The sequence below is a fragment of the Nyctibius grandis genome, chromosome Z (assembly GCF_013368605.1).
Source record: "Nyctibius grandis isolate bNycGra1 chromosome Z, bNycGra1.pri, whole genome shotgun sequence".
In the NCBI taxonomy this organism is placed as follows: domain Eukaryota; kingdom Metazoa; phylum Chordata; class Aves; order Nyctibiiformes; family Nyctibiidae; genus Nyctibius; species Nyctibius grandis.
In genome coordinates this window covers 26,597,578-26,622,369 of record NC_090695.1, presented here as the reverse complement: position 1 = coordinate 26,622,369, position 24,792 = coordinate 26,597,578, and the positions used below count along the sequence as shown (strand labels likewise).

The 24,792-nt window shown below is 41.3% G+C and overlaps 1 protein-coding gene across 1 annotated transcript in view; it reads left to right on the top strand.

Annotated features, from left to right (window-relative positions):
• The window catches only part of ARHGEF28 (Rho guanine nucleotide exchange factor 28), a 127,574-nt gene that overhangs the window by 44,842 nt on the left and 57,940 nt on the right, over positions 1-24,792 (top strand). Inside the window, exons 7-9 of the mRNA XM_068422497.1 lie at positions 2,567-2,639; positions 6,646-6,692; positions 8,217-8,277. Of these exons, the coding sequence (XP_068278598.1) occupies positions 2,567-2,639; positions 6,646-6,692; positions 8,217-8,277 (181 nt within the window). The remainder of the gene's footprint in view (positions 1-2,566; positions 2,640-6,645; positions 6,693-8,216; positions 8,278-24,792) is intronic.

The window sequence follows — 24,792 nt, the reverse complement described above, 5'->3', positions numbered from 1 at the left end:
CGTGTGTTACGTTTAACACAAAAACTTAAGATGTGATGTATTGTATAGTCCTTATGTATAATGTTGTGTAAAGACACTGCCAAGGTTTTGATTTGTTCCAATACAAAGATGTTATTCTGTGCTTGTAGCTTGCAGAATACCTACAATTTGTATGTGGCTTTGCCATGGAAACAATAGTAAACCCAATAGCAAAACCAAGACTATAATGAAGACTGCATTGTTATTTATATCATTGGCTTTTACTTGCACTCATCAAATCCTCGTTCTTCTTTCAGTCTTTGAAATGGAAAAAGAAAGTGTGGTATGTTAGATGTTTGCATGGCTCTCAGATATAAAGACTCTTAAAGGCTGCAAAATACTGCATTTGGTATTTTCAGGAAAAAACTTACTGCCCTTTACTTGTGGGTTTCCCTTTTGCTTATTCCTCTAGTTGCAGCAGTCTAGATCCTCCGTTGTGGGGACCCTATTCCCTCCCCCCTGCCCAACATCAATGTTGCACTACTTTTATTAAAGCAGAAATAAGCCAGAATAATTGGGAAGATCAGATGGTTTAGTTAATTTCCTATAAACCAGATATTATCCTGAAGTGTATGTGGGGGGATGATCAAACTGTTGTGTTTAGACTAGGTATTATGTCCAAAAGGTGAGGTAAAATTGATTTTGTTTCTGTTGTGCACAAGGGCTTGCAGCCCTTAGTTGGATCCAAAACATAAGGTGGGCATTAGAGATTTCATGATACATAGTCTTTTTTAGTAGAGGTAGAATTTATTGCTCTACTGGAGTATTCAGCTCATCTACAGCAGGCTAAGACTGTACATCTAGTTTATTGTATGTTGAGACTGCATAAATAACCACATTGCTATTTTAGGCCTGGATCAGAAAGACATGGACTAAAGAGGAGCTTGTCTCAGTTATGGTGGCGTGCAGCGTTGGATTTGTGTGTATGAAATGGATGACTTAGGGAGCAGCACAAACTATTTTTGCATTTGTTCACCCAAGAAAATCCCCATCTTTCTCAAGTATGTTCTTCAGTCCCTGGTCTGTGGGTTCTTTTAGTCCTTTGACTATTCCTTGCAAGTCTAAGAGAGTAATGGAAAAGTTAAAACAAACAAGCTGTCAGTAAGCTAGAGTTACCCATACAAGAGCCATGCCTTCACTGGAAACCTTCAGGGGTTCTACAGTTCAAGAAGTGTAAACCCACGGGTTTTGTGGCTGTGCTAGGCAATACAGAGGAGAGATTTCTGAAAATGATGAGGAAGAGATTGGAATTGCTTGAACTCTGTGCAGCCTCCTTGGGGCAGAAATCACTGTGGTGGTAGCAGCACCCGTCAGTGAGGCCACATGGTTCGTTGTGCCCCTCCTGCAGAACCGTAAGCAGCGTGTGGAGGTGATCTGTTGGGCTGTCTCAGTTGCTGGAGGCAGCACAGCCAGTGCAGGGGAGAGGTCCTCTACGGGAGGAAAAGAAATCCAGGGACTAATGGACACATGTGAAATGGTGTCACAGTAATAAAAAAAAAGAAGAAAGGCCAAACCAGGATAATCATCCAAAATTACTAAGATCATTTATGATAATTTAAGTAATCTTGTTGCCTGGTCGTGGACAGCTTTAGTGGTTTCCCAAGGAGGAGTTGAGTTATTTCTGCCTGGTAGGTACGGGAGTAGGAAAGTGTCTTGCACACCAACAGATAAGGGGAGAAAAATGCAACTATTCCCACCAAGGCGGGGGATATAGCTAGCTTGACAGCTGCGTGACTTTCAAATCCTTTTGGCTGCAGTATTCAGCCCAGAGCAATTCCTGATCTTTTCTTTCGTATTCAGGTTACCATGCCCTGTGTCTGCTGCTCTGGTAGATGGCAAATACACAGGCAACCTAACTAGAGGGAAAGACTAGAAGAAAGCAAGAGTTGTAGGTGGCACTGTACAAAAGGATACATTCTCTTCTCTGCCCCATTTGCTTGTAATCTTTGAAGGTAATTGCTAAAATAAGGGACTGGTTCTTAGCCCCCTTTTCCTTTTGAGCAGCAGTGATAGAGTCAGCGTGTGTAACTAAGCGAGGGGTCAGCCCAGCCAGGGGCCACGGACGTGGGGAGGGAGTGGCTCCTGCCTTACAGGCTGGGTTTACCATGTAGTCAGTGATTAGTCCTGGTTTAGGCTCTTTGTATTGCCTGTCTGTCAAAATTGCTCGCTTATGAGGATGCTTTCAAGGTTAACTGGACTTCTGGACAGAGCTGTTGTGGAAAGCTGCTGTGCTGCTTTTCTCGTAGAGAAGGAGGTTGTAAACAATGAAGTACAAATGTTAAATCTGATCCTTTAGATCCCTTGAGTATTGTAAGTAGGAGGCAATTTCTCTCCGTAGCTGAAAATATTATATTGGTTTCCCTCTTGAGGAATTGCTGTCAGTTTCCTCTGGAGGGTAACCGATAAAATTCTCTGTGGAATGTCTGTCAATCATTTTAGCATTGCTTATAACATATTTGTTTGCTAGCCTTTCATATTGTTTTTGAGTTTTCAGATAAATGTCATGGGCATCAAATACAGTTACTGTCATTTTGATTTTTTTTTATAGAGTATTAATTCAAACCAAGTTGAGACAGTGGAAGGTCCAAAAATGCCCTGCAGTACAACAAGCTCTGTAGAAGGTACAGTTTTTTATTCTGTAATGTTGCAGTCTTTAAAAGCTCTGGAAAGTTGGCATAGGTTCATACACTATTCATTTATTCAGGAAGATCACGTTTCATATGACATTAGAGACCTGTAAGTAGACAACAGTGAATATGCAAGTCATACACTATAAGAGTTGTTTAAATCGTGATACTCCCTACAGGCCATTGGTTTTCCAATGTCAGACTGAAATTGTTCATAAAATATTATGGCATTATATATATAGTGACTGTAAAAACCTTAACTAATTTTGTTACAAGAGCCAGAAAAATGTGAGAAGGTTCCAGGAGAGGGCAGTGTTTAACAGAATGAACGCTCCAGCCTGCAAATTCCAGTAAAGCCGAGTAACTCAAGTTAATAAAGATAGGAGCAGAGTAACGTTTTGTTTGAATAGTTTTGGGATCCAGCCCAGACTTCTTACTGTGGCAAAATTCCCATGTGTTTCAATTAGACATTCAATATTTTGGTGAGCGGTTTACCTCTGTAAGGATTGCGGGAGTGTGCTTGATGATGAGAACACTCTTTCATTACCAAAATACATCCCTGTGTACCTCAGAGCACGCATCTCTTAGACCTGAAAAGAAAATGACAAAAAAGGTCATTATTCAGCATCAGAAATATGACACTTTGGGAGTTTACATATGATTGTTAGGAATTAATTAAAAGTTTTCATAAGTTGGCCAAAAGTTTTCATAAGTTCATTTGCTTATGTAGCTGGTGCTGTATATTTGGATGAAGCAGCAAGCTGTGAAGTGTGAGCTCTGTGAGAGGCTCGGTCTTGCTCAGTAGCTGTGCTGGAAGCAGCCCTGCTGAGGGCAGCAGAAATGCTAACACCTGCATAAACTCCCGCCAGGATCAGGACTAGACTGAGGGAAAGGAACGGGACTGCAGATGCAGGTGGCATCAGCTAGAAACTTTAAGTGAATGGATAAAATGGGGATACAGTCATCGTGTAGCTCGTGTTTAAATATGTAGGCTGCCGTTGTTAGTGCTGAAAAAGGAGTTTTATACCCAACTTCTCCAGCAGTGTTGAGGCAACCAGTGTTCTGCCATTAGAAGGTAAATTTCCAGAGAAATGATAAGTAGTTTTTAGCAGTTGCAAACTATGCATCTGTTATTGTAATCGTAAGTGGCAATTTACCACGTGAATGTTTGTGAATGACTTTGGTGATCAGTGTGCAGATGCATTGACTCTGGGTATTCATCTGAGTGCTGTACTCTGACCAGTGAGATCTTTATGCTGCTCCTTGGGTATAGAAAGTGAATAGCCTGGATTGGTAGCGCTATATGTGGCAGTAACTTGGGCAATACAGCTTCCAGGTGATGATTACTTTGATATTTTTCACTAAAAGCAGTTTTATTTCAGGCTGACTTGGCACAAGCAGATAATGACCATCAGTGGATTTTGATTGCCCGGAGGGTGAATCACCAGTTCAGGACATCTAGATTCATTTTGGATTCTGTTTGTAAAGCTTCTTCTCCTTTCTTTATGACAAAGATATTTGACATAGATATTAGCGTGAGCACTCCTACCTATTTATGTTTTCAATGGAAGCTATATGCTTCTGTGCCTTCAAGCATCAGGGTTATTTTTTGCCTGTTTTTTTTTAAAAAAACCTCATTTCAGTTCAACAGCAGGAAAAGTATACCACATTTTGGTAGTGTCCAGGACCTATACAAAGAAATAGTAGTAATCAAGCTTGCACGTTTTACACTGTGTTAACTACTTGTAGACATGAAGAGCCTGTTGACTATTGTTTGTACACTGATGGGCAGCAAAGTTTTTTTTAATCTTCTTGGGTTTTGATATTGTCATTGGTTACCATATTTCTATAAAAGAGAATTTTTGTTTTTTGGTCTTTTTTGCTAATTACCACAAAACCCATATACTGAAAAATCATGAATGATCGTTACTGGTGACTAGTGTCTTACGCTCTCTATTTGCCAGCATTCAGGAGACCAAAAGAACTTTTTTCAAGATTGAGTTAAAATTGTTGCTGCTAGAAGCAGAAATGATATGAAATGATTAACAAAGTACTTTTTACTACATTCTCAGCTGCATTAAGTGAACTCCTTTATAAAGTGTCTGCTGAGCTCAGGTTATTAATTTGGCACATTCATGTCATGAAAGGATCCCCCTCAGATTTTAAAACTGCTGCCATTACAAGACGTAGTACTTATTCACTTCTGGATGGGCCTAAAGTCAAGATCACCAGACCTTTGAAACACAATGCTATCAGAAGCCCTGAGCTATATCGAGTGGAGGTTGCTATAGCAGTACATGGCTTCTTGTGAAATACAATCAGACGAAAGCAGTGGGTCAGTGTAAGGTGATGCTACTAGCTTAGCAGTGAATCTCCCATAGCAACTTAATTAAATTCAAATACGTGGAGTGATACATTATCTAGTGAGGATGTAGAACAAAAGGTGAAATAGATAGTATTTTGGCTATTTCAGTAGTTTGTGCTTTTTTTCTGTTTTCTGACCTTGAAATTCCATGCCCATTAGTTGACTGAATACTGTTATCTGGAGGATAAGCCATTTGTTTCTACAGAATATTAGGTATAGAGCTTTTTATTTCTGAGAATTGTGAAACTTAATAATAATAATGCCAATTGCATGGCAATACTGTAAAAAATACCTTCCCACTGAAGCTTTTAAAGTAAGTTTCTGCAGTTACAGTTATAGAAGAAACAGTCTGTTCCTTCTAGCTGAAAGATGATGCCTGGGGTGCTTTGCTCGACGGCCCTAGTGATTTTGTGCTCTGTGATTGAACACTGTTAGAGTGCAAGGGGAGGTATATATGTGACTGCTGCAAAAGGTTAATTAAAGAAGGTGGATTAATTAAAAATTAATGATCGAGATACTGATCAGCATGGACCCAGTCCTGACTGTTGCCAGCGTCGAGGGGCACTGCTGAGGTCAGGGACAACAAGTGCACCGATTACATTTGGCCCATAATTGCATTCCAGTACTATCTCAGAGACCTGCAGGTTAGGTAGGGTTGCTGTTGCTGAAGATTGTGTGATTTTGATAATAGGCATCTGTCTTTTGAATTGTTTTTCCAAAGATATAGTGATACAGCTTTTTTTAAAAAAAACTTGAGTATAGACTTTGTGCAATGCCAAGGAAGGACAGAGGTCCCAAAACCCCACATTCCTCATGGCAGTCCCCCAAACCACCCTGTACTGGCTGCTGAGTCATACTTTAACTGTTTGCTGGAGCTGGAGAATGAAGAGGGATTCGTGTATCTGAGAACAGATGTGAACCTTGAGCTGAAAGATTCAATATAAAATGAACCATATTTACCAGCATAACTGGCTATATAAGTATTATTATTTAAGATATATTTACTAAATAATAATGTTCCTGGAAGCCTGAGTGATGCTGGTGTTCATTTGCATTCTTGTAGCCAGATTACTGCTCTTTGCTGTTTCACAGTAGTCCTTGAGGCTTCGTTTGGGCAAAGCTTGCAAATTATTGTCCTTGCATTGCATGTGCCATGTCGTTCCCCACAGCTATGGGAAGAAACCATTTTTTTAAAAAAAAGAGTGACAGAAATGAAGGTTTTTTACTTTTTGAGGTGAAAATGCAAGATCTAATTTCAGAAAAAGCATGAAACTCGTGGAGAAGAAAAGTAGATTCCAGCTGCTCTGCAGAGTTGGTGTGAGGCGCGGCACTAGAACTTGCTGATTTTCTGAGCCTGTGGGGGTTAATCAGCAGCTGGCTGACAAATTGCCATGCTTGCCTACCCTGGACATGACTGTGACAATAGCATAGCACTTGTTGTGCATCCAGCTCGCATGCTGCCCACGGGATCGCAGCATGGGCTGCCCATGTCCATTGTTCTGGCTCGCCTGCCTGTTTGCCTGCTCCTTGTGTCCCCCCTCCTATTCGAAGAAGGAGAGAGACCAGCAGCAGAAACCAAAGCCGACCCAAACTGAATCTGCTTGTTATTAAAGGTGGGAATCTTTGCTTTTACAGGTCCTGTGAACTTGGCATCTGATGAATTGTCCCAGGATGATACAAAGGTACAGATTTGTCCTTATACGAATAGCTAAGCTTCATGTAGGTTGAGAAGCAGCAACCTCTGCTTGGCTATCTGAGCACCTCCCAGAGCTAAAAAATAAATAAAGTGACTAATGCCTGCCGGACAGCATTTCCTGCCTGTTCCTGTCCTGCGGGAATAGTTACATGTGTAGATGATTATTATTTGAAGGAACTGGTTATGTGATTGTGGGCCGCAAAGCTGGGTTGGAGAAGCAAGCTCTGCATTTGAACCAGAAAGCTCTAGTGTTTATGGTGAACCACAGTGCCTTCAGGGAGCTTGCAGCTGCCAGTCTGGGGGGAGCACAACCTGTCTCGCACAAGCTTCATCCTTGAGACGGCATGATTCATTACATCTGAGGAGTTAGTCTCAGGGAGAGACCTTGTGGGTAACTATGAGTCCTTAACTGAGAAGAATGCTTGGTGTAAAAGATATGGCAGTTCCCATAGTCTTCTACATGGAGGTATCTAACAGCTTTTGGAGGGGACCAATATTTGTGAGAAGTCCCCTTATGGTTAGTCAGTTGTATCTGATCGCCAGTCTTATATTCTGCTTTTTATTTATATGTATCTCTTTAGAAAACCAGAAAATCTTTGTCTCAGTGTTTTTTTATCCCCTTTTAAAGCAGGAGTTTGATTATTAGCTCAACTGAGTATGAAGCTAAAATAATGATTTAGACTGAGAGAAACAAAATCTGGTAAAAACTGGCAAATTTGGTAAATGTGATATATTCTCAATAGCCAATGACTATTGATTTTTTTAATAACATCTGAATTTAGTGGAATGTTGTTGGACTGCCACTTTTGTTAGGTCATTATGATAAAAGTGATGACATCTTTAGGTTTTTTTTAATTGCCAGTTTTTAATTGCCAGAAGATTGACCATTTGTTTGGGATTCACATGTTGCTGTTGTAATCTGTGTCATCTCAGAATTACATCTCTGCAGTATGCATGCACTTTGGAGTCTGTTGAAAAAGTATGTTGGGGCAGAGAGTTGCAACTCATGAGTCTTGTGGTGGGGAAAAGGTTCTTGCACAATATTGACTGTCTCTTGTTTTGATCTAGCAGAAATGCCATAGTTGACTCTATAAAGAACGAACTGACCTATGATATTTCTACAAGTGTGAACAGCTCAGGCATTAGAGAAAGAGGCATCTTAGAAATATATTGCTCTTTTCTCCAAAACACAGTATATTGACTAGTCAGGGCACAGTTAAACTTTATAAGAGAAGAGCAGGCTGAAAACTGGAGATTGCATGGAAAATGAGATATGGTTTTGTCTCTTCTTTGATTATTCTTAGGGTATGAGTGCATGGGGTTCATGTGTGTATCTTAGAGTCCGGGAATGGCATGCCATATCTGTTGCATGTATTAAAATGGCTAAGATGAAGTGACTGCAGCTTGATAGTGTTTGAACTGAATTCTAAAAGCTGATAGCACAGATTGCAACTAAGCATAAATGCAACTATTTGTCTTCAAAGATGCAGCTCAAGTTTTCTGTTTCTAGCCTTTCCGAGACTCTGGGGTTCCTTCTAAAGAAAATGAAGATCATATTCTGTTGGCCATAGGTAAGAAATAATTAATCATTTTGACTTCCCAAAAGCTATTGATACCTACTGTGATGCCAAATACACAGAAGGCAGTTTCTTTAAAAGAGGTGAAGGTCATTGACATTGCAGCCTAGCTTGGCAAAAGATCAGGTATACCTCTGTCAGAGAGGGAACCTCTTTCAGAGCGTCTGTAGTATAGATAGGTGGTGTATCCAACAGTATCATGATACCCTAGGATTTTCCAGTAGAATATTAAATGTTGTTGGAACAACAGTCTAGAAAATAATTTCTGATAGAGCCAATATATGTGACTGAAGATGAAATGAAGTATGTAGAAATGTTTAGATGCCACAGCGGTAAGTGAGTTGCAGGGCTGGTAGGAGGATATAGCCTGTTGCACTAGACAGTACATTTAGATACTGAAATTCAAATGGAAAGGTATTTTCAAGCTTGAGGAAAGCTCAAAGAGCAATGTGCAAGCATGGGCTCATGCAAAGCACAACAAGGTGGAAAAAGACGAGTAACTAAGCTCTGCCAGTGGGAGCTGTTATGCCAGGCAGAGAGCGCCGGGCTGGCATCACTTGCCTGTGGTCCAGTGCTGAGCTCAGAAAGAGCAGACCAGATGGTGGCATTCAGATAGCCCATATGCAAACTTCGGTGGCTGCAAAATGAGGACTAGCTCTGTGGGTGTGGGCTACAAAATGAGGACTAGCTCCATACATGCATGAATGGAGCTGGTATGTGTTAGAGGGAAATGAGCTGACATAAACTCATTGTCTCATTGAGACACAGTTGTAGTATAAGAAGCTGGCAGTTTATTTTAATAATATCTCATTAAAATCATCATCTAGTTATCTATTTTTCTAGTCATTGTTATGCCAAATGCCTGTACTTCAACCATTTAATCATGTTTGTCTTACTGTCCCATCCAAGAAATACGGGAACTGGGAGCAGCAGCAAAAACATTGGTATTCACAGTTACCACGACTTTAGTGCTTTTGAGCACAGGACAGCGTAGCAGTCATTGCCTTGCACAAAAATGCATTGCATGTACATGAGATGTTAGTGCCCATATGATTAAATCTTTTTTGTCAAGCAAGACCGAAGTATTGTACTGTGTCTCAGTGTAGGAGGGTGTGGAGCCACTGGGGAGTGATTATGGTTTGCTAATCTGAAGCCACATCTGCTCCAGTCTCTGCTCCGGTTATACCATCTGGAGGGAACATAAGGTAGCTTAAAAGCTGACAGAGTGGAAGTTCTTCACCCTGAAATTATAGCTGATACTTCTTTTTACCCCTGAAATGCCTTTTCCTTCTAACGCATCATTTGCACAGCGCTGCCTGAGACAGCTGGAACAGGAGCCAGGCCCTCTGGCCTCAGGCCAGCTCAGTCTCCTCTCTGATGCTTGGATGGGCAGCTGCAGCAGATCCTGAGTCCTCTGCAGGGAACAAGCAAGTGACTTTGGCCATGGTTCATACTGTTAGTTAGGAGTGGTAGAGTGTAGATTCTTAGAGGAACTTTTGGGTAAAAAAAAAAAGGTTAATTTGCATAGAACTTGGAACAAGATTTAGGTGCTTAAAATTTGGTATTTAAATATATTTTCTTACGCATCTTGTGTATGTATAAAGTGAAATTACAAATATGGACATAAATGTGTAGATATACATATATCTGTACATATACATGTGTATATAAATACCTTCTGTCCTGAGCACAGGCTCAGCTTATATTAAACTAAGAAAAATTCCCTGTTGTACCTCTTATCTGAAAAAGAACCAACCCTCCGTCTCTTCCCTAAATTCTAATTGCCTTGTAGTACATTTAAGAAGTTGACTTACTAATTTGTGGAGAAGCTGCAGCGAAATCGGTTCTCCTTGTTTTAGAAGTAAGTCACCATAACTGAGAATTTGGTTGTCCTATGTAAGGACTGGAGCATGGACTCACTGCTGGCTGCACCATGGGCTTTTCTTGCCCATCTGCCAGTTGAGTACTCAAGTTGGCTGAAACACTCATAACACAGACATCTGATGAGATTTTGCCATTGACCTCAGCAGGGCCTGGAAGGCTTCTGGTTGGCACCATGTGTGAGATCTGATGGGGCTGAAGTGCAGGGTGGGGAGTGAGTGGGCTATCGGGTGTGCAATAAAAGGTGGAAGTAGGGAGGGAGGAAGAGGGGTGGAAATAGAGTTTGGTGACAACCAGAAATTTGTAAGTTGACTTAAGCTGGTTTTATTGGTTTATTTGAATGTAAAAATCAGCATATGTTCTAACCTGAGGCATGTAACCATATTGCTAAACATCATAATTTTATTACCGTGGATAGTTTTAAACTACTTTTTAAAAAATTGTTTGCTTGGCAATGTTGTTAAATGGCAATGTTTTTGGCAGGAAAAGTGCACAGTGGGGGATAAGGAGAGAAATGGAAATGGTTGTCAGTGGGGGAGAAGAAGAGGGAAAACAGCTAAGGGAGGTTGAGTGAAGAAGAATGAATAGAAACGAGCAAACTCTGGAATCTCACTAGGAAGTTGGATGCGTAAATCAAAGAGCGTGTATGTGAGTGCTCTTTGAATGGGTACAAATTTCCCCACTTCTGCTTCTCGCTTGTTTTTCCGCATGGTTCTTGCTTTTAGAAACCTTTACCAAAAATCAATCTCATCATGGAATGGTTTGGGTTGGAAGGGACTTTTAAAGAAGTGGTGGCTCCTGGAAGGGCTTGCTGTTCCTGCTCTCTGTTTTCTTCCCCAGCCTGCCCTTTCAAGCATATTGACTATTCTGTCTCTTTCCCCACACCCAGCAAAGTTTTGAGAGTATCTTTGCAGGGGTGCTTGCAACAGTCAGTAGGATGCTAAAACCAACTGTCCTTGCTCCCCGTTGCAAATCCTCAGATGCGCAACTCTCCTTGCACCCTGTCGTCTTCATCTTTGGGTTGGGACCTGGCTGCCATAGGCACCATTTGAGTCTTGTAGTTCAATTTTGAGAATTGTAGTTCAATTTTTTGTGCAAGAGGCTTCTGGTCCTCCAGGATTGCTGGAGAGCTTCTGGAGTCACACCCTTATGCGTGTCAAGGTGGGGATGGGCCAGTAAGAAGCCACAGGAACTACAGATGATGGTTTTTGAGTTTGCCATATTCAAGAATTGAAGGAATAGGAGTAAACTGCAGGGCACAACAGGATGCTAGACCAGGCTGAACAGGGGGTTGTATGGAGACTCCTGAGTGCAGGGCTAGTCACATCTGCCAATCTTCTTCCTCCTCTCTCTGTCTCGCCTGGAAATTGTTAGAGATCTGGTTTGTGTTTACAAGAGGGAAAAAAAAAACCCACTTTTTTTTTTGGTTGAAAGGAACACACTGGAAAGATTGAGAGACAAAAACAATATATAGTTGGGGAGAGCAAATGAAAGAAGCAAAATGGAAAGCAACAAAAAAAGGATTTTTTTTTCCTTTCAATATTAAGCATGTGTATTGTTGCCAGGCATTGTCATCCTCGGAGTCAGCAACCCCGTACATTTTGGGAAAGAGTCTAAGAGGTGACAGCTGAATGCTGTTACTGTTGAACATGTGACAGTGTTAGCTTGGCATATGTTTTTCAACATTTATAATTCCTTCCTGTTTTGCATAGCTGGTTTGGAAAGAGGATGTTCACAAGGCCATTTATAAAGCTGCAAAAGTTTCTTTTTTCCAATAAGAAAAATCTAACCCCAGTTTTTCTTCCAAGGAAATACAGCTTTTTTTTTTTCCCCCTAAACTTAAGGAAGGCAGGATGATGTTAATTTTTCAAAATATTTTCACTGCTCTCCTAGTTACAGTGCCAATGACCTAGTGATGTCTGTCTAATATATTCTGTTTGCTCTGCTGGCAGTGACAATGTTCTGCAAGCCACATTTTGCACTTTGAGAGGTAAAAATACTGATGCCAAATTTTTGGCAGTTCGCTGTATGTGACCAGGAAGCTATGAAACTATTTTAATAGAGTCCGCCCTTTGATTTTCATGGTTCCACAGAAATCCCAGTTTAACCACAGATCAGTTTAAGGAACAGAACATAATGATCTTGCTCTTTGTCTAAACCAGTAGGACTGCACTGTAATGTGCAGAAAAATCTGGTTTCAATGTTGCTTTTTTGTTCTTATTTAATAAGAATTTGTTACTGTGGTTGGTGAGACTTAAAAAGGTGGGTTTTTTAAAGGTAGAAAAAGGCATAGTCCTGCTGACGGGAGTCCTGCCTATGCGCAGTTTTTGTTAGATCTGTAAAATGATTAGATTTTCTACCTATTGTGGTCACATCTTTTGCTCCTTTTGTAGTGTTCATTTGCTTTTGGTTTTTCATGGGCAGAATGTTTGCATTTGGAACTGTTTTGAGTCAAGTGTGCCAGTTTTGACATTGGAACAACAGGAAATAATTTTATGGTTATTGATAGATAAAAGTGAAAATTACATGTTAAGTGATGCCTATTTGAGACAGTTACAAGAGTCCTGTGATTAAAGCCATGAGATCTTTTTCTCTTTGTGGTAATTTTTATCTTTTCCTGGCAGCTTTCAATCCTGTGTTTTCCTTATGTATTCTTTAAGAGGTTGGGTGATCCAGCCATAGCATCTCTAGTCCAGGAGCTGCAGACCTTTCCTTCAGTTTCTCTCCGTAATGTATTTACAGTAGGACCTTGGGCATGTCACTTATCTTTTCACTGTGCCCCAGTGTTTCACCTGAAACAAGGAAGACCACAGAGAGTGAGGTGAGAAAGAGGCACTGCAATACTAGGGTGACTGGAGATGTGCAAATCCTCAGACTGGTTGTGCTGAGGAAGTTCTGGAAGGTCAGTTTGTGGTAAAGGAGGTTTTTTTAAAATCTCTGTTTCAGTCGAAAGGTAGGTGGCGTGAAAATTGCAGAGAAAAATAATAACTGAAGGCAACTGCAAAGTTATTGCTGCAGCTAATGACTGTGGCAATTGCGCTCTGGCCTTTTTTGCTGCAGCTTTCAGAGATCTTCATGTTGCTGTTTCTACTTTTGCAAAACCTTTGCATGGTTCCCTCCACCTTGCAGAAGAGAGGCTTAACTTTGGGTTGATCTGTCAGAGTCCTGCCAGAAACAACCTTTAAACAACATTTAAACATGGCGGTAGTTTATTTCAGTAGATAAAACATACTCTCATTTGTTTGGAGTGTCTATGCAGAATAGCTGAGAGCTACAGAAGATGTGGGAAGTAAAGTCTTCCTGGGATGTGCGAATGAACTGAGCTTATTTAAAAAGCCATGGAGAAATCTGGAAGAAGCAGCATTAGTCACTAAAACAAGCTTGTTCTTGTTTCTTGGAATTTCCTCCACTCTTGATTTTTTGAGACATTATAATTCAAGTTAACCTCAAAAGGAAGACAGAAAGAAAAATGAACAAGTTACAAACATGTGCTGTCTGGCTTCCCAGAACTTGTCCTCCTCCTCTGCATAAAATCCAAAACAAATTTGCTCAACAAAATAATCCTTCAAAAAGAGGCTCTTTTTTCCCTGTTGTTTAAATAAGCTCTTTTGCCTGTCTTTTGCCTGGTCTCAAGTCACGCTAACATAAATAAACAATCTGGGATATATCTAATGTCAAGTTACTCTTTAAATGTGAAATATAATCCAGAAATACATTGTGAAGAAAACAGTTGTAGTCTTGAAAGTACATCCATGAACATGTTTCTCAGCTTTCTTCCTCCTTGAGAGGCAGCCCTTCCCTTGAAGTATTCCCTGAAACATGGGAAACTGGATTTTTAATGAGATGGGTCTTTGGTGAACTTTTTGGCGGTGCAGGCTGCCAGAGTAAGTGTAGACTCAACAACTAAGTCATTGGCGAAACTTCAGTAGGAGCGAGGTCCAAGTCAAGCTTCAGTTTGCTTTCATGTGAGGCCATGTGCACTCTCTGTGTTGCTGGGGCTCGCACAAGTCTCCATGTAGCCAAAACCAGGAAGAGATTTTTATTGACAGTAGCCCTTAGTTCTCAAGCTTTTGCAAATAAAATCAAGGGAGCTTTTCATCAGGATACAGGACAAAAAGCACCAAGCTTTCCATCCACATTTGTACTGCATATCCCAGCCCGTCTTTTGATGTGAATAGATACTGGACAAGGAGAGCATTTGGGCAAATTATCTCTTTATGTACTTTGTTGGTACTACTTAGTGGTGGTTTTAAGAGTCAGGGCATACTGACCGCTGTCATGTGAAAGTAGTATTAATGAGCTTGTTATCCTAAACTGAGCTTCTTATCCTAAACCACATCAGGTGAATGGTGTGGTAAAAAAAGGAATAAAAATACAAATCTGCAATCAGTCATGAACCGGACATCAGAAAAGTGTGTGTCGGAGGAACCCTGTGAAATCCTGACAGCGGGACAGTGAAGTGGACAACATGAAGAGTTTAGGACAGAGCCCGAGATGATGCAGTGTGCTTGCCCACTGGCTCTTTGGAGCTACATTGAGTCAGGATTGGGCAGAGGTCATGTTTTTACCTCGATTTTGTGAAAGCTCTGAGCCCTTCTTCATCCCAGGCTTGTGGGTGTTTTTGAAGGATCTTGCAGTACTAGTACAGTTTATGCAAAGCTGTTTCTCTTAAATTTTTAAAGGTACATCGCTCCTTTAGTTTCTCAAAGAAACAAGATTTAAGTACCACCACATACACACAATTGCTTTTCAAAAAAAGGTAAGTATTGGTAACAGCTTTTTGTAGGATAATGCATCATTCATTGATTATCACGAACATGATTATTTTTAGCATGAAAGTGTTATTATTGCTGTTCTAACTGTAGTTGTCACCCTGGTTTCAAAGAAAACATTAAAAAGGAGAGCCTTAAAAATTAATTTTGTAATTCACATTGTAATTAGAAGTATACCTGCAGGGGAAGAATATGGAGTTTAGGTATAAATTTAGGTGGCATGGTCTCCTCTCAATCTGGATGGTTTGCGGCAGCACTGTGCCCTGTCTGGTGTTGGTAAAAAAATATATCCACGTGGAAGTAAATGCAGTGGAGCATAAAAACACTTGGACTGGCAGACTAGCTTAAAGCAATCCAGAAAGCAGTGCACACAAATTGACTCTGCTTCTCCGGCAGCCTGCCGTGACTGCAGAGTGTTTCAGTAAACTTGGGGGTCTGTGCAGAACAGCATTTTGGAGATGGGTAGGGTGGTCTGCCGCTCTTGGCAGGGTGTCTGTGAAGGCAGCAGCTGTTATCTGTTCATTTCCAGGCTAGTGTCCAAGAAACTGCACAAATAAGTCAATGAAAAATTGACCCAAAATTATAGTACTGTATTGTTATTTTTCCTTTTCATTAATATTTCTGATATCTGTCTACACAGCATCTATAGGAGACAAATCGTTACAGAAGAGGGGTCTCTAGTGTGGGTGGATTTTGTCATCAGCTGTTTGAGTGGAAGAGTGGAGAACACCTGCATGAGGGGAGGTGTGAGCAGGAGGTTTGGCAGCTGGGGGGGACAGGGCCATTTAATCTCCTGTCAGAACGTGCCTAGGTTTGATACCTGAATCTACCCAAGACTGTACTTTTCTGGGAGAGTAAAATCTGCTGCTTTAAACTGGTAGTGGGAGGATGAGTTTCCGTGATGCTGAACACTAATGATCTTTCACCCTGTTGAAACCTGTGGCTTCATTGGGGTCAAAATGGTGGAAAGCAGGTGTGTTTGCAATGGAAAGCATGCAGTTCAAAAAACTGCCTGTTTCCTTTTTCCCTGTCCTGCTCCCTGACCTTCCCAGCCCTGTAGCCCTGCGGGTGATGTGGGATGGGGAGCCTGTGATGGAGCGCTAATGAGAGAGGTGGGATCCACCAAATACTGTCATACATCAGGCAGTGATGATGGGCAGTGACCTCCTGCCTGGACCTTTTGGGATCCACTGCTGAACGGTTTAAATCCAAAACTGCGTGTTACTTGTGGAAGGCCTCAACAGTTCTCTGTTCACAAAATAAGGAAATAAATGGTCCAGTTCCCTAAACCAAATGCATGAATCACCCATCAAAAATTTAACAATAAGGAAGATCATAAAAACAAATAGGGGAGGTCATCTGCCAAGATCTTAAAGATCTGGGGTTGGTTCGGTGTTTTTCAGTGATCAATTCATCAATGATCTGGGAAAGAGAGGGGGGAGAATAGTGATGTGGCAGAGTTTTTCTGACTATTCCAATATAAACTTTCATAAGAAAGACCCAGGTCTGGTAGAGCAGAGAGGTGATAAAAATAATGTGTGTGACAAGGCACCCTATGAGACCTGTGAGGCTGTTGCCATCAGCAGTCTGCACAGCCATTTTGTCATCATTGTGTACAGGTGGAAAGAGCGTTAGACTTGGAGGGTGCTTGGTGCAAGGGATCTGATTGGTAGTGTTTTGCTTTTAATTGCCTTTAATTTACATTTGCTGAGTTTTCAACATGATTGTTAAGTCTAATGTAGGGTAATGCAGATATTTTGTCCAGGTACATTGGCTGATCCTTTCTGTGGGAAGATGTGCTCTAATTAATAAAAACAGTGGAGTGAAGAAGGTAGGAAAGCCATGTGTGCCTGTGGGTCACAGAGGCTGGTGGAGAAGATCGCCTAGCCCTTTCTACACCATCTTGCCTTGTCAGACCCTTCTCTGCTACTTTGGGAAACTGTTGTGGGCTCTGCTTGTCTGGGGCAGAACCAACCTGGGGAGAATCACCTTCATCCCTAATGATGTCGGGGGAGACTGCCCAGAGCAAACCAGGCAGGGTGTTCTTGGCAGAGCTGTTGTTCAGGCAGCTCTCATCTCACCTTTGTCCAACAGTGACCCTCTCCAGCCCTGTTTCTGGGGTTGGTAGCCTTGCTTTCCATCCCAAGTACATCCCTTCTCCATCTGTGAAGGGGACACTGGGTCTAGAGGGGTTGTCTCCTGGTCTGCTAGAGAGGGCTGCTGGCTCATGGTTTAGCAGTGTTTGGAGAGAGGGAGCCCACCCGCTCCGTGCCGCAGGGCTGTCCTCTGAGTGTGCTGGGGAGGCGACAGTGCCGTTCCATGGAGACTGCAGATGCTTGTGACATTCCTCTGCTTCCTTCCGTCTTGCCATGAGCCATGGGAACAGTCAGACAATAGACAATAGACTGTAATATCTCTGAAAAACATCTATATCATACGGATGTGTTTTGGGAAGCATTTTGTGAAAGAATTTAAGGCATTACATTATTTATCAAAAGCATTAGCCTTAGGTAGTGGACACAAAACCCCCATTTGTTCTTTATCTTCACATCTATACCTTGGTATACATAATTGAAAGCATTTTTTCAGTGGAAAGTAAGGTTAATATTTTCCAGCTAGAAAGCACCTTTTATCTCATAAGCTGCCAGATCTTTGTGCCAGCTGCATGCAAATACCACCACTTTGGAAACACAGAGTGGCACATGAAAAGTGGGTTGGATCATCCTACAAAGTGCAGGAATGGGAAGGAAAATATTTTTAGCCAAAGACTGTAAGGCAAAGCTGTTCTTTGTGGCAAAATCAGCATGAGGTCTTTCATGGCTGCATAGAGGAGTTTTACAAACAAGAAAAAAAAAATCTTTCACAAGGCCTTAACAGAGCAAATAATGTGAGTGATGTTCAATTAACCCTTCAGAAATAGAGGTTAAGGTTGATAATTTATCTGCGCTTTCAGACTGCCATTGACAAATTCCCATGCAAGATCCTATTCAGGGGAGACTGCAGTAAGCAGGTGAAAAGCCTAAGAACTTGGCCGAGAAACAGAGGATAAACAGCAGGAGTAAATGATAAAGTTTTTATCACAGGAGAAATTTAGTAGCTGGATTCTCAGTGTTACGTAATAGGGCTGCTGTTAAAAATTATTAAACAATTCTTCATTACTCATTTGTATTGGAAGGTTCTAAATGAACGCTGCTAGTTTAAGGGAGGGAGCAGGCAATAATTGAGCAGTCAGTGAAAACATTTATGCAGTGTACAGAGGTCATTCGGGAAAGTAAATGTCTCGGCATGTAAAATATTTTAATGCCGTTAAATACATCAGCTGCATTTCTGCATTGTGAGTGTTTTGTTCAGTCCTAGTTATCCCTCCCTGGACTAAGCAGAAGTCCAGGAAGACCAATGGGAGTAAGTAAGTATATTTTAATTCAATGTGTAAGTGAAAAAAGCCAGAATTGGTCAATTTAGAGAAAAGATGCACAAATGGAGATATCACAGAAGCAAGCAAAATTTACTGTTTCTCATAAAGTAGAACAAAGGAATAATTGCTAAAATCGAAAGGTGAGAAATTTTAAAGCCAGTGTAAAACATACAGCTCTCTCTAAATGTAAACTGCTGTTCGCCCATGGAGCGCTGACTTTTGTACACATCTGAAATTGACACTATTATTCTGGTTGGCCTTAAATACATCCGATGAGCGAGAGAGCACACTTGGGTAGGGAAAATTGCTGCCTAGAGGGGAAATCGTTTGTGTTGGAGCAGTTAGGAAGACATTTCCTGAGCAAACAAGTTATCCAACAAATATGCTCCATCCTTTCCTTTCTCTCAAACTGCTGCCATGCTGGGAGGCAGGCGAGTGCCCTGGATGGTGTGCAGGTGGGAAGGTGTACGTCAGCGCCTGCATTCCCGTATGCCCAGGGGATTTATCAGTACAATTTGAACCTGACATTCCAGGGAGTGGAGGTATTTTGAAGTGGATGCTTAAAGCATGGATTTATATCCTCTCTGTATTTTCAGTCATCCATTGTCTGTTGTAATTCCCTGGGGCTGTTAATTATATATATAAATCAAACAGAGTCTATGGGAGTGTCTAATATTTAAAGTGAAAGTCTAAGGCTTCCAGCGTCTGGGGCGAATTATTCTTTTCAGGCCTAACAAAGCTGGCAGAACTTCAGTTAAGGGAAGGGCAGAACAATGATGTGTTTCAACTGTGTTTTATGTAATTTGTGCACTTTATGAAGTGCTTGTATAATAATTATTTTACCCCTCAAAACCAGATAGATATTTTTCTAATGGGTTTTGAATTAAATTTGCATTTGAATTGCATTATTTTCTTTCAACAAATACGTTGTTATCTCCAACTGAAACGTGGATTGAGGAATCACTTGAAACATAATACAGAAGTAGCGCTGCAGACCTCAGCAGCCTGAAAAATAATTGAAGTGAAGTAAGGAATGTTAACAAGCTCAAATGTCATCATCTTCCAAAAACTGACATTTAAGCTGATCCACATTCCCTCTCCTCCTTTATGTGGAACACAAAAACACATACATTGTGAGGTAACTAAAAGAAATGTTTGGTGGAGTTGGTTAAGAAACAGTGGACATGTTATTTTTGTGATAGCTCTTGTATAGCCACATTTGAGCCTGTTTAAAAAAAATGTCACTTGTGTAGTGTAAAGATGTTGGGGGAAGGGATAATGAGTTTCTACTGAATACTAATTGCCTACGAGTTGTTCGGGGAGACTGTATAAGAATGGAGGATTTGTTGTAAATTAGTCACTAGCTGTATTGTGCATTGCTGTGAGGTTGGACCAGAGCTGTAAAGGTGCCAGCTCTACAAAATCCTTATGATTCACTGTCTAACTTGGTGACTGTGTGAAGGAGAAAATATTATTCAGACTCAATATTATTGAAAAGAGAGCTCCTCTAATGACAGTGTAATCTTTCTTTATAACACTTAAGCTTTAAGCTCATTTGAGCTACAAAGATGGGAGCGACAGATTTTGAGTGGGTTATCGCTACTTTTCCAGCTGCAACATCCCAAGGTCTGCCAGAGTTGTAAATGCTGAGAGGAGGGGTATTGTTCTGCAGTAATATAGGGTGCAGCAGACTGATTAGTGCTCTTAGTTTACTATTAATCTTTGGCTTCTTTAATTCCAGCCTTTTGCCTGTCCTTAATTTGAGAGTCCTTGTAAACTCCAGTTTTACCATGGATACAAAGCTTTGAAAAAGCTTGCAATAGTTTGTTTACTTTTGAGATGTATTTTCTCATTCCTTACTCGGCTGCTATTGTTTTCATTTACATCAAAATGGAAAGGTGAGTTAATGATTCATTGGCACACACTGACCTTTCAAATAGCTCTGGACCACGATGCAACAGCTCCACTCGAAGCTCTCATACTTTAACCTCCTTGCTTCTGCCTTAATATTTCCAGCCTGATCTGTCTACATGCCTGGACGCCTGAAGAGAGCAAACATTTACAGCTTCTCCCTCCCCTGTGTTTAGTGGGCAATTTGATCCTTCTTTGTCCATTCCTTTATTTTATATCACTCTTAGACTTGACTTGCTATTGAGAACAACAAAGTGCAATTTTGGGAATCTGCTCTCTGTTTATTTAGCACAAAAATGGACTCAGACTCTGATTCACCTTTTAATTACTCTTGGCCTTCCTTACCTAAAATGAGGATTCGAAGAAAGGCATCCAAACCAGGTAGAAAAAGTTGTCTTCTTTTAAATGATTCTTGCTTAATAATTCTGCCTTCTTTTCATTGTCTGGCTGTGCGCAGGTGGCTATAAAGAGTTCGCATGAGGTAGATTTTCTTTCCATCAAAAGCCTACCTCACTGTTAGTTATGCTTTTGTAGATAATGGTGTTGGAATTTTTTAAGTAAGAAGAAAATGTTTTCTCCAAATTAAGTACTGTTCTTTAAAATTGTTTTTATTTCTTTACTCTCTTAGGGATTTTTCTTCTTTTGATTGCATATGTAGCTCTCACTGAGCAGCTCTGACACCCTGGGAGCCGCACGGCACGGCAGAGGCTGCAGAAAGCTCTCCTGGTTACAGTTGTTTTCATTTAGGGAGAATTTGGTAATTCAAATATGCCTCAGCAGCTAACAGGATTTTAAAAAAAATTATACACAAAAATCTTACCAGAATGAAGAGGGAAATCTTCTGCTTTCTGTAAAAGAAAGCGAAAGGGTCAGTTACTCTCTTTGGTGGCACGGTCAGTTACTGTCTCTGCACAGTTAGACATTGTCCTCTGTGGAGAAGTCTTCAGGAGGTAAGCATTCTAAGTGCTGTCAGTATGATAAAGGGGGTTTTAAGGAGGTTGAAAGACACTGACCAGCAAGTTTATGTTAGGAAGAATTATCATTGAAAGCTTTAATGAGGAAAGATAAATTTTTATTACATTTAAAAGCAAAGAAATGAAGGAAAAGAATCTCAAAAAATGTAATTTGTGCTTCCTTCCATAAAATTGCTTTTTTGTGTTTCAGAAAGGGAAAAAAATGAGAGAAGTAAGATCCATCACTGTCATTAAAATCAATGAGCCAGGAGGATCGTGTTTACAGAGACTGAGACTTTGACCTAGTTTTAGAGCGAAAAATGTGTACAGAATGCACGTTTTAACGTGCAGAACACTTTCTGAACTTTTTACTTTTCTTCATGGGGAAATCCAGTATTTCCCAAGCGCACAGGAGTTTCTGCAGTATGTATGGATGCACATGCAATTTGCAAACAAGATTAAATGGGTTGCAAGTTGCATGGTATGTGTTCTTTCCATCTCTCATGAGGACTCATTTTATCTGTAAATGCTGTAGCTGTGCACCCATCCTCTGTGGCACTTTTGTTGTTATTTATTTTACCTTCAGATAGCTTTGCTTTTTTTTTTTTTTTCCCAAAACTTCACCTGTTGTACAGCTCTGTATACAGATCTGGTGTTTGCATGTCACAGTATTGCATCTTGTTTCCTATGCCTGTTAATAGTATACCAACACATGTGGCTTATATGCACAGCTGGCCATGTATGTGTGGTTGTTGGAGCAAGAAGGTACTCTTGGGTGCATGTTTTAGTGGTAAAGTCCAAGGGTTCACTTGTGCTTGGGGAATTGAAATCCTGGCTGCCCACAAGGTGGGAGAAGTGCCTCTGCAAGGGGACAGCAGGCTCATGATCTACGCTCATGATCTATGTTTTTTTTCTGATAGTATCCGAACATGGCCAGCTGATCCTGGCACGCAGATGTGGGGCATGTACCTCGCAGCTGCATTTCCCTCACGCAGGAGTTCTGTTCTCAGTGAACAAGAGATGTGTAATGCCTGGTGGGAAACAGTGCAGGATTCTTCCTCCCCACCTTGAAAGTCATGAAGTCATCGTTGTGTGCCTACGCCGGGTGCTCCAGCTGATCTGGGCAATGAAATGTCAGCCTCCTCTCTTCCCCTCCGAACCAGCAGGCTGTTGGTTTCCTGGTCTGGGGTTGTTCCCTCTGGGAGGCAGGGGAGCTGTGCAGACCTCTGGTGGGAGAGTCCAAAGTGGAAAGACTCACACCCCTCTTCGCACCATATGCATTAGTGTTTTCAGATTTTAAGTTTGCTGTGTGCCCCAAGGTCAGCTTTTGTCCCTGCTTGGGGTCCTCTCAGACTGGGTGGTGGAGCCCCTGCCCTCCCCCTGAACTCCTGGGGGATGGCAGGAGCCAGGCGCAGGCTATGCATCTTCGGGGCCATGTACTGCAGACTGCCTCCCTCCTGCTGAGGCTGCATGTGCATGGCATAATTAAAGGTTAATTGGGCTCAACAGAGAATGCAGACATGGCTGTGTCTTAGTGATTGGGCTGAGGAGGGGTCTAAGTTTTGTTCCTTGCTGCAAGACCCCAATGGTATTTATTTTGTTATTTAAAGTGAAATGGCCATAAGGCAGGTTGCTTCTTCCCTCCCCTTGCACTGCATAGTCCTACCTGTCAGAGGCAGTGACTCTCAGAGCCTTTTTGGAGGCTTTAACAACCTGCGGGGTGCTGAGAATATCTGTCTCTGACAAGTCTGTCCCACTGTGCTTGGAGGTGGGAGTTACGTGCTGAGTCCACTTGGGTAGAGATGGGAATTGAAACTGAATGTCCCAGATCTTGGGAAAGTACTTTATCTGTTGTGCTGTTGTACAAAATGAGACACCAACTTATTTTTGTTTGTATGCTCATTTGTATAGTAGGTAAGGTGCCTGCTTGAGGGAGGGAGGTCAGTGCTGTGAATCCCATGTTGGAAAGGGACGCTTTCTTGCATCCCATGTTTAGGTGACAAAGATCAAAGTCAATGATTGACAAGTGCCTTTATTCTCAGCGTTCCTTAGTGGCTACTTTAAGATCCCATTTTGAACGTGATGGTAAGATTTCTAGCATCCAGATGCCTGATCCTCTCGATGCGGTATATAGGAAACACAGTGCTTTGATTTCCACTTGATAGATTTAGGACAGTTAAATGTTCATCTTTATGACAACAGCAGTTCAAAGCCTACCTCACTTTACCCTCTGTGTAATACTATTCTTATGTACTTACTTGAGTTTGCTGTCATCAGTAGTCGCACTGTCTGAACGAACCACTAAGACACGTGAATTAGGGATGCAGATCCCCCATTGAAACTGGTTGTGTGGTCCACATCTACAGACATGCATGTCACTTGGGTTGGCCCCTCGCCAGGAATGTGTGTACTTCTTTCTCCAAATTCAGGTGACCACTTCTGGATTTAGAGGAGTATTTCTGCAGTCCTGCATGACCCATGCACTTAGCTGTCTGCATTTTTCACTGACTTCCTAGCTCTGTTACTTCGTTATACATTAAGCCCTGCTCAGATTGCTGGGGGTAAATGTGATGAGCTGTCTGAAAACTATTCGTTGTATCTAGAGAAGGGAATTTGTGATTTCTTTCCTGGCTCTCAGCTTGGTCACGTTGATGTATTTTACTTCTCTTTTGCTGTGTGCTCCCTCAAAGAATGATTTAAGTTTTGATTTTTGTGGAAAAACGGTCAGTGTTACGCTCTTGCCATTCTCCAACGCAGGTCATTCAAGGCTATACATTTTCTTATGCCAACATAAAGCATGTTTTGAATTATTGCTATGATGATTGTGTGTTCTTTTAAAGCTAAAGTCGTTTTATAAGCTTTTGTGCCTGGTAAAATGTGCAGCCTTTGCTGTATAACTTTGATGACAACATTACAGGAGATGCAGAGAACTTGTGCCTAGTTATTCGTTGGTCAAGGTCTTTTATTTTGTCCATGTTTGGAGATTATCCTTCCCAGCACTGTGGCTTTTATTCACCTACATCTAAATAACACATACATCTTTCTCAACTGTTTACCAGGCAGATGGCAGAGAGCCGCAGGCTGTGCTAAAGGAGGCGTGCTTTTATTTTATTTTTTCTGTGATCATGGCACAGTATACAGGCAGAGAGTGTTCAGCCCTAGCAGGAAGATCATCTTGGTGAGCTGTGCTTGCCGGGTTGTTTTGGTACCAGAGCTAGTTCGGGTCGTTTTTACCTTAGTAAGCATCTTGAAGTCCATTACTGACACCCTTCAGAGCTAAAACTCTTTGGGACACCTTTACTCTCACACAAAGTGCGAGTTTGCCCTGGCAGTCTTTTCTCTTTTTCCGTGGGCTGTGCTGAAGTTTTGCATCTGCAATGAGAATAAGCATTTTGAATGGGCAGAGGAGATTTTTGAGACATTTGGTTTGAAAATGCATTTTGTTGACACTCCTCATCTTTCAGGCAAGGACAACCTTGCTGTGTATTACTACTGGTACCCAGTGCAGTGAGCTATTACCTGCTGCCATGTTAACCTGGAGGAAGGTCTGCTGATGGTTCTCATAAGACTGAGATGA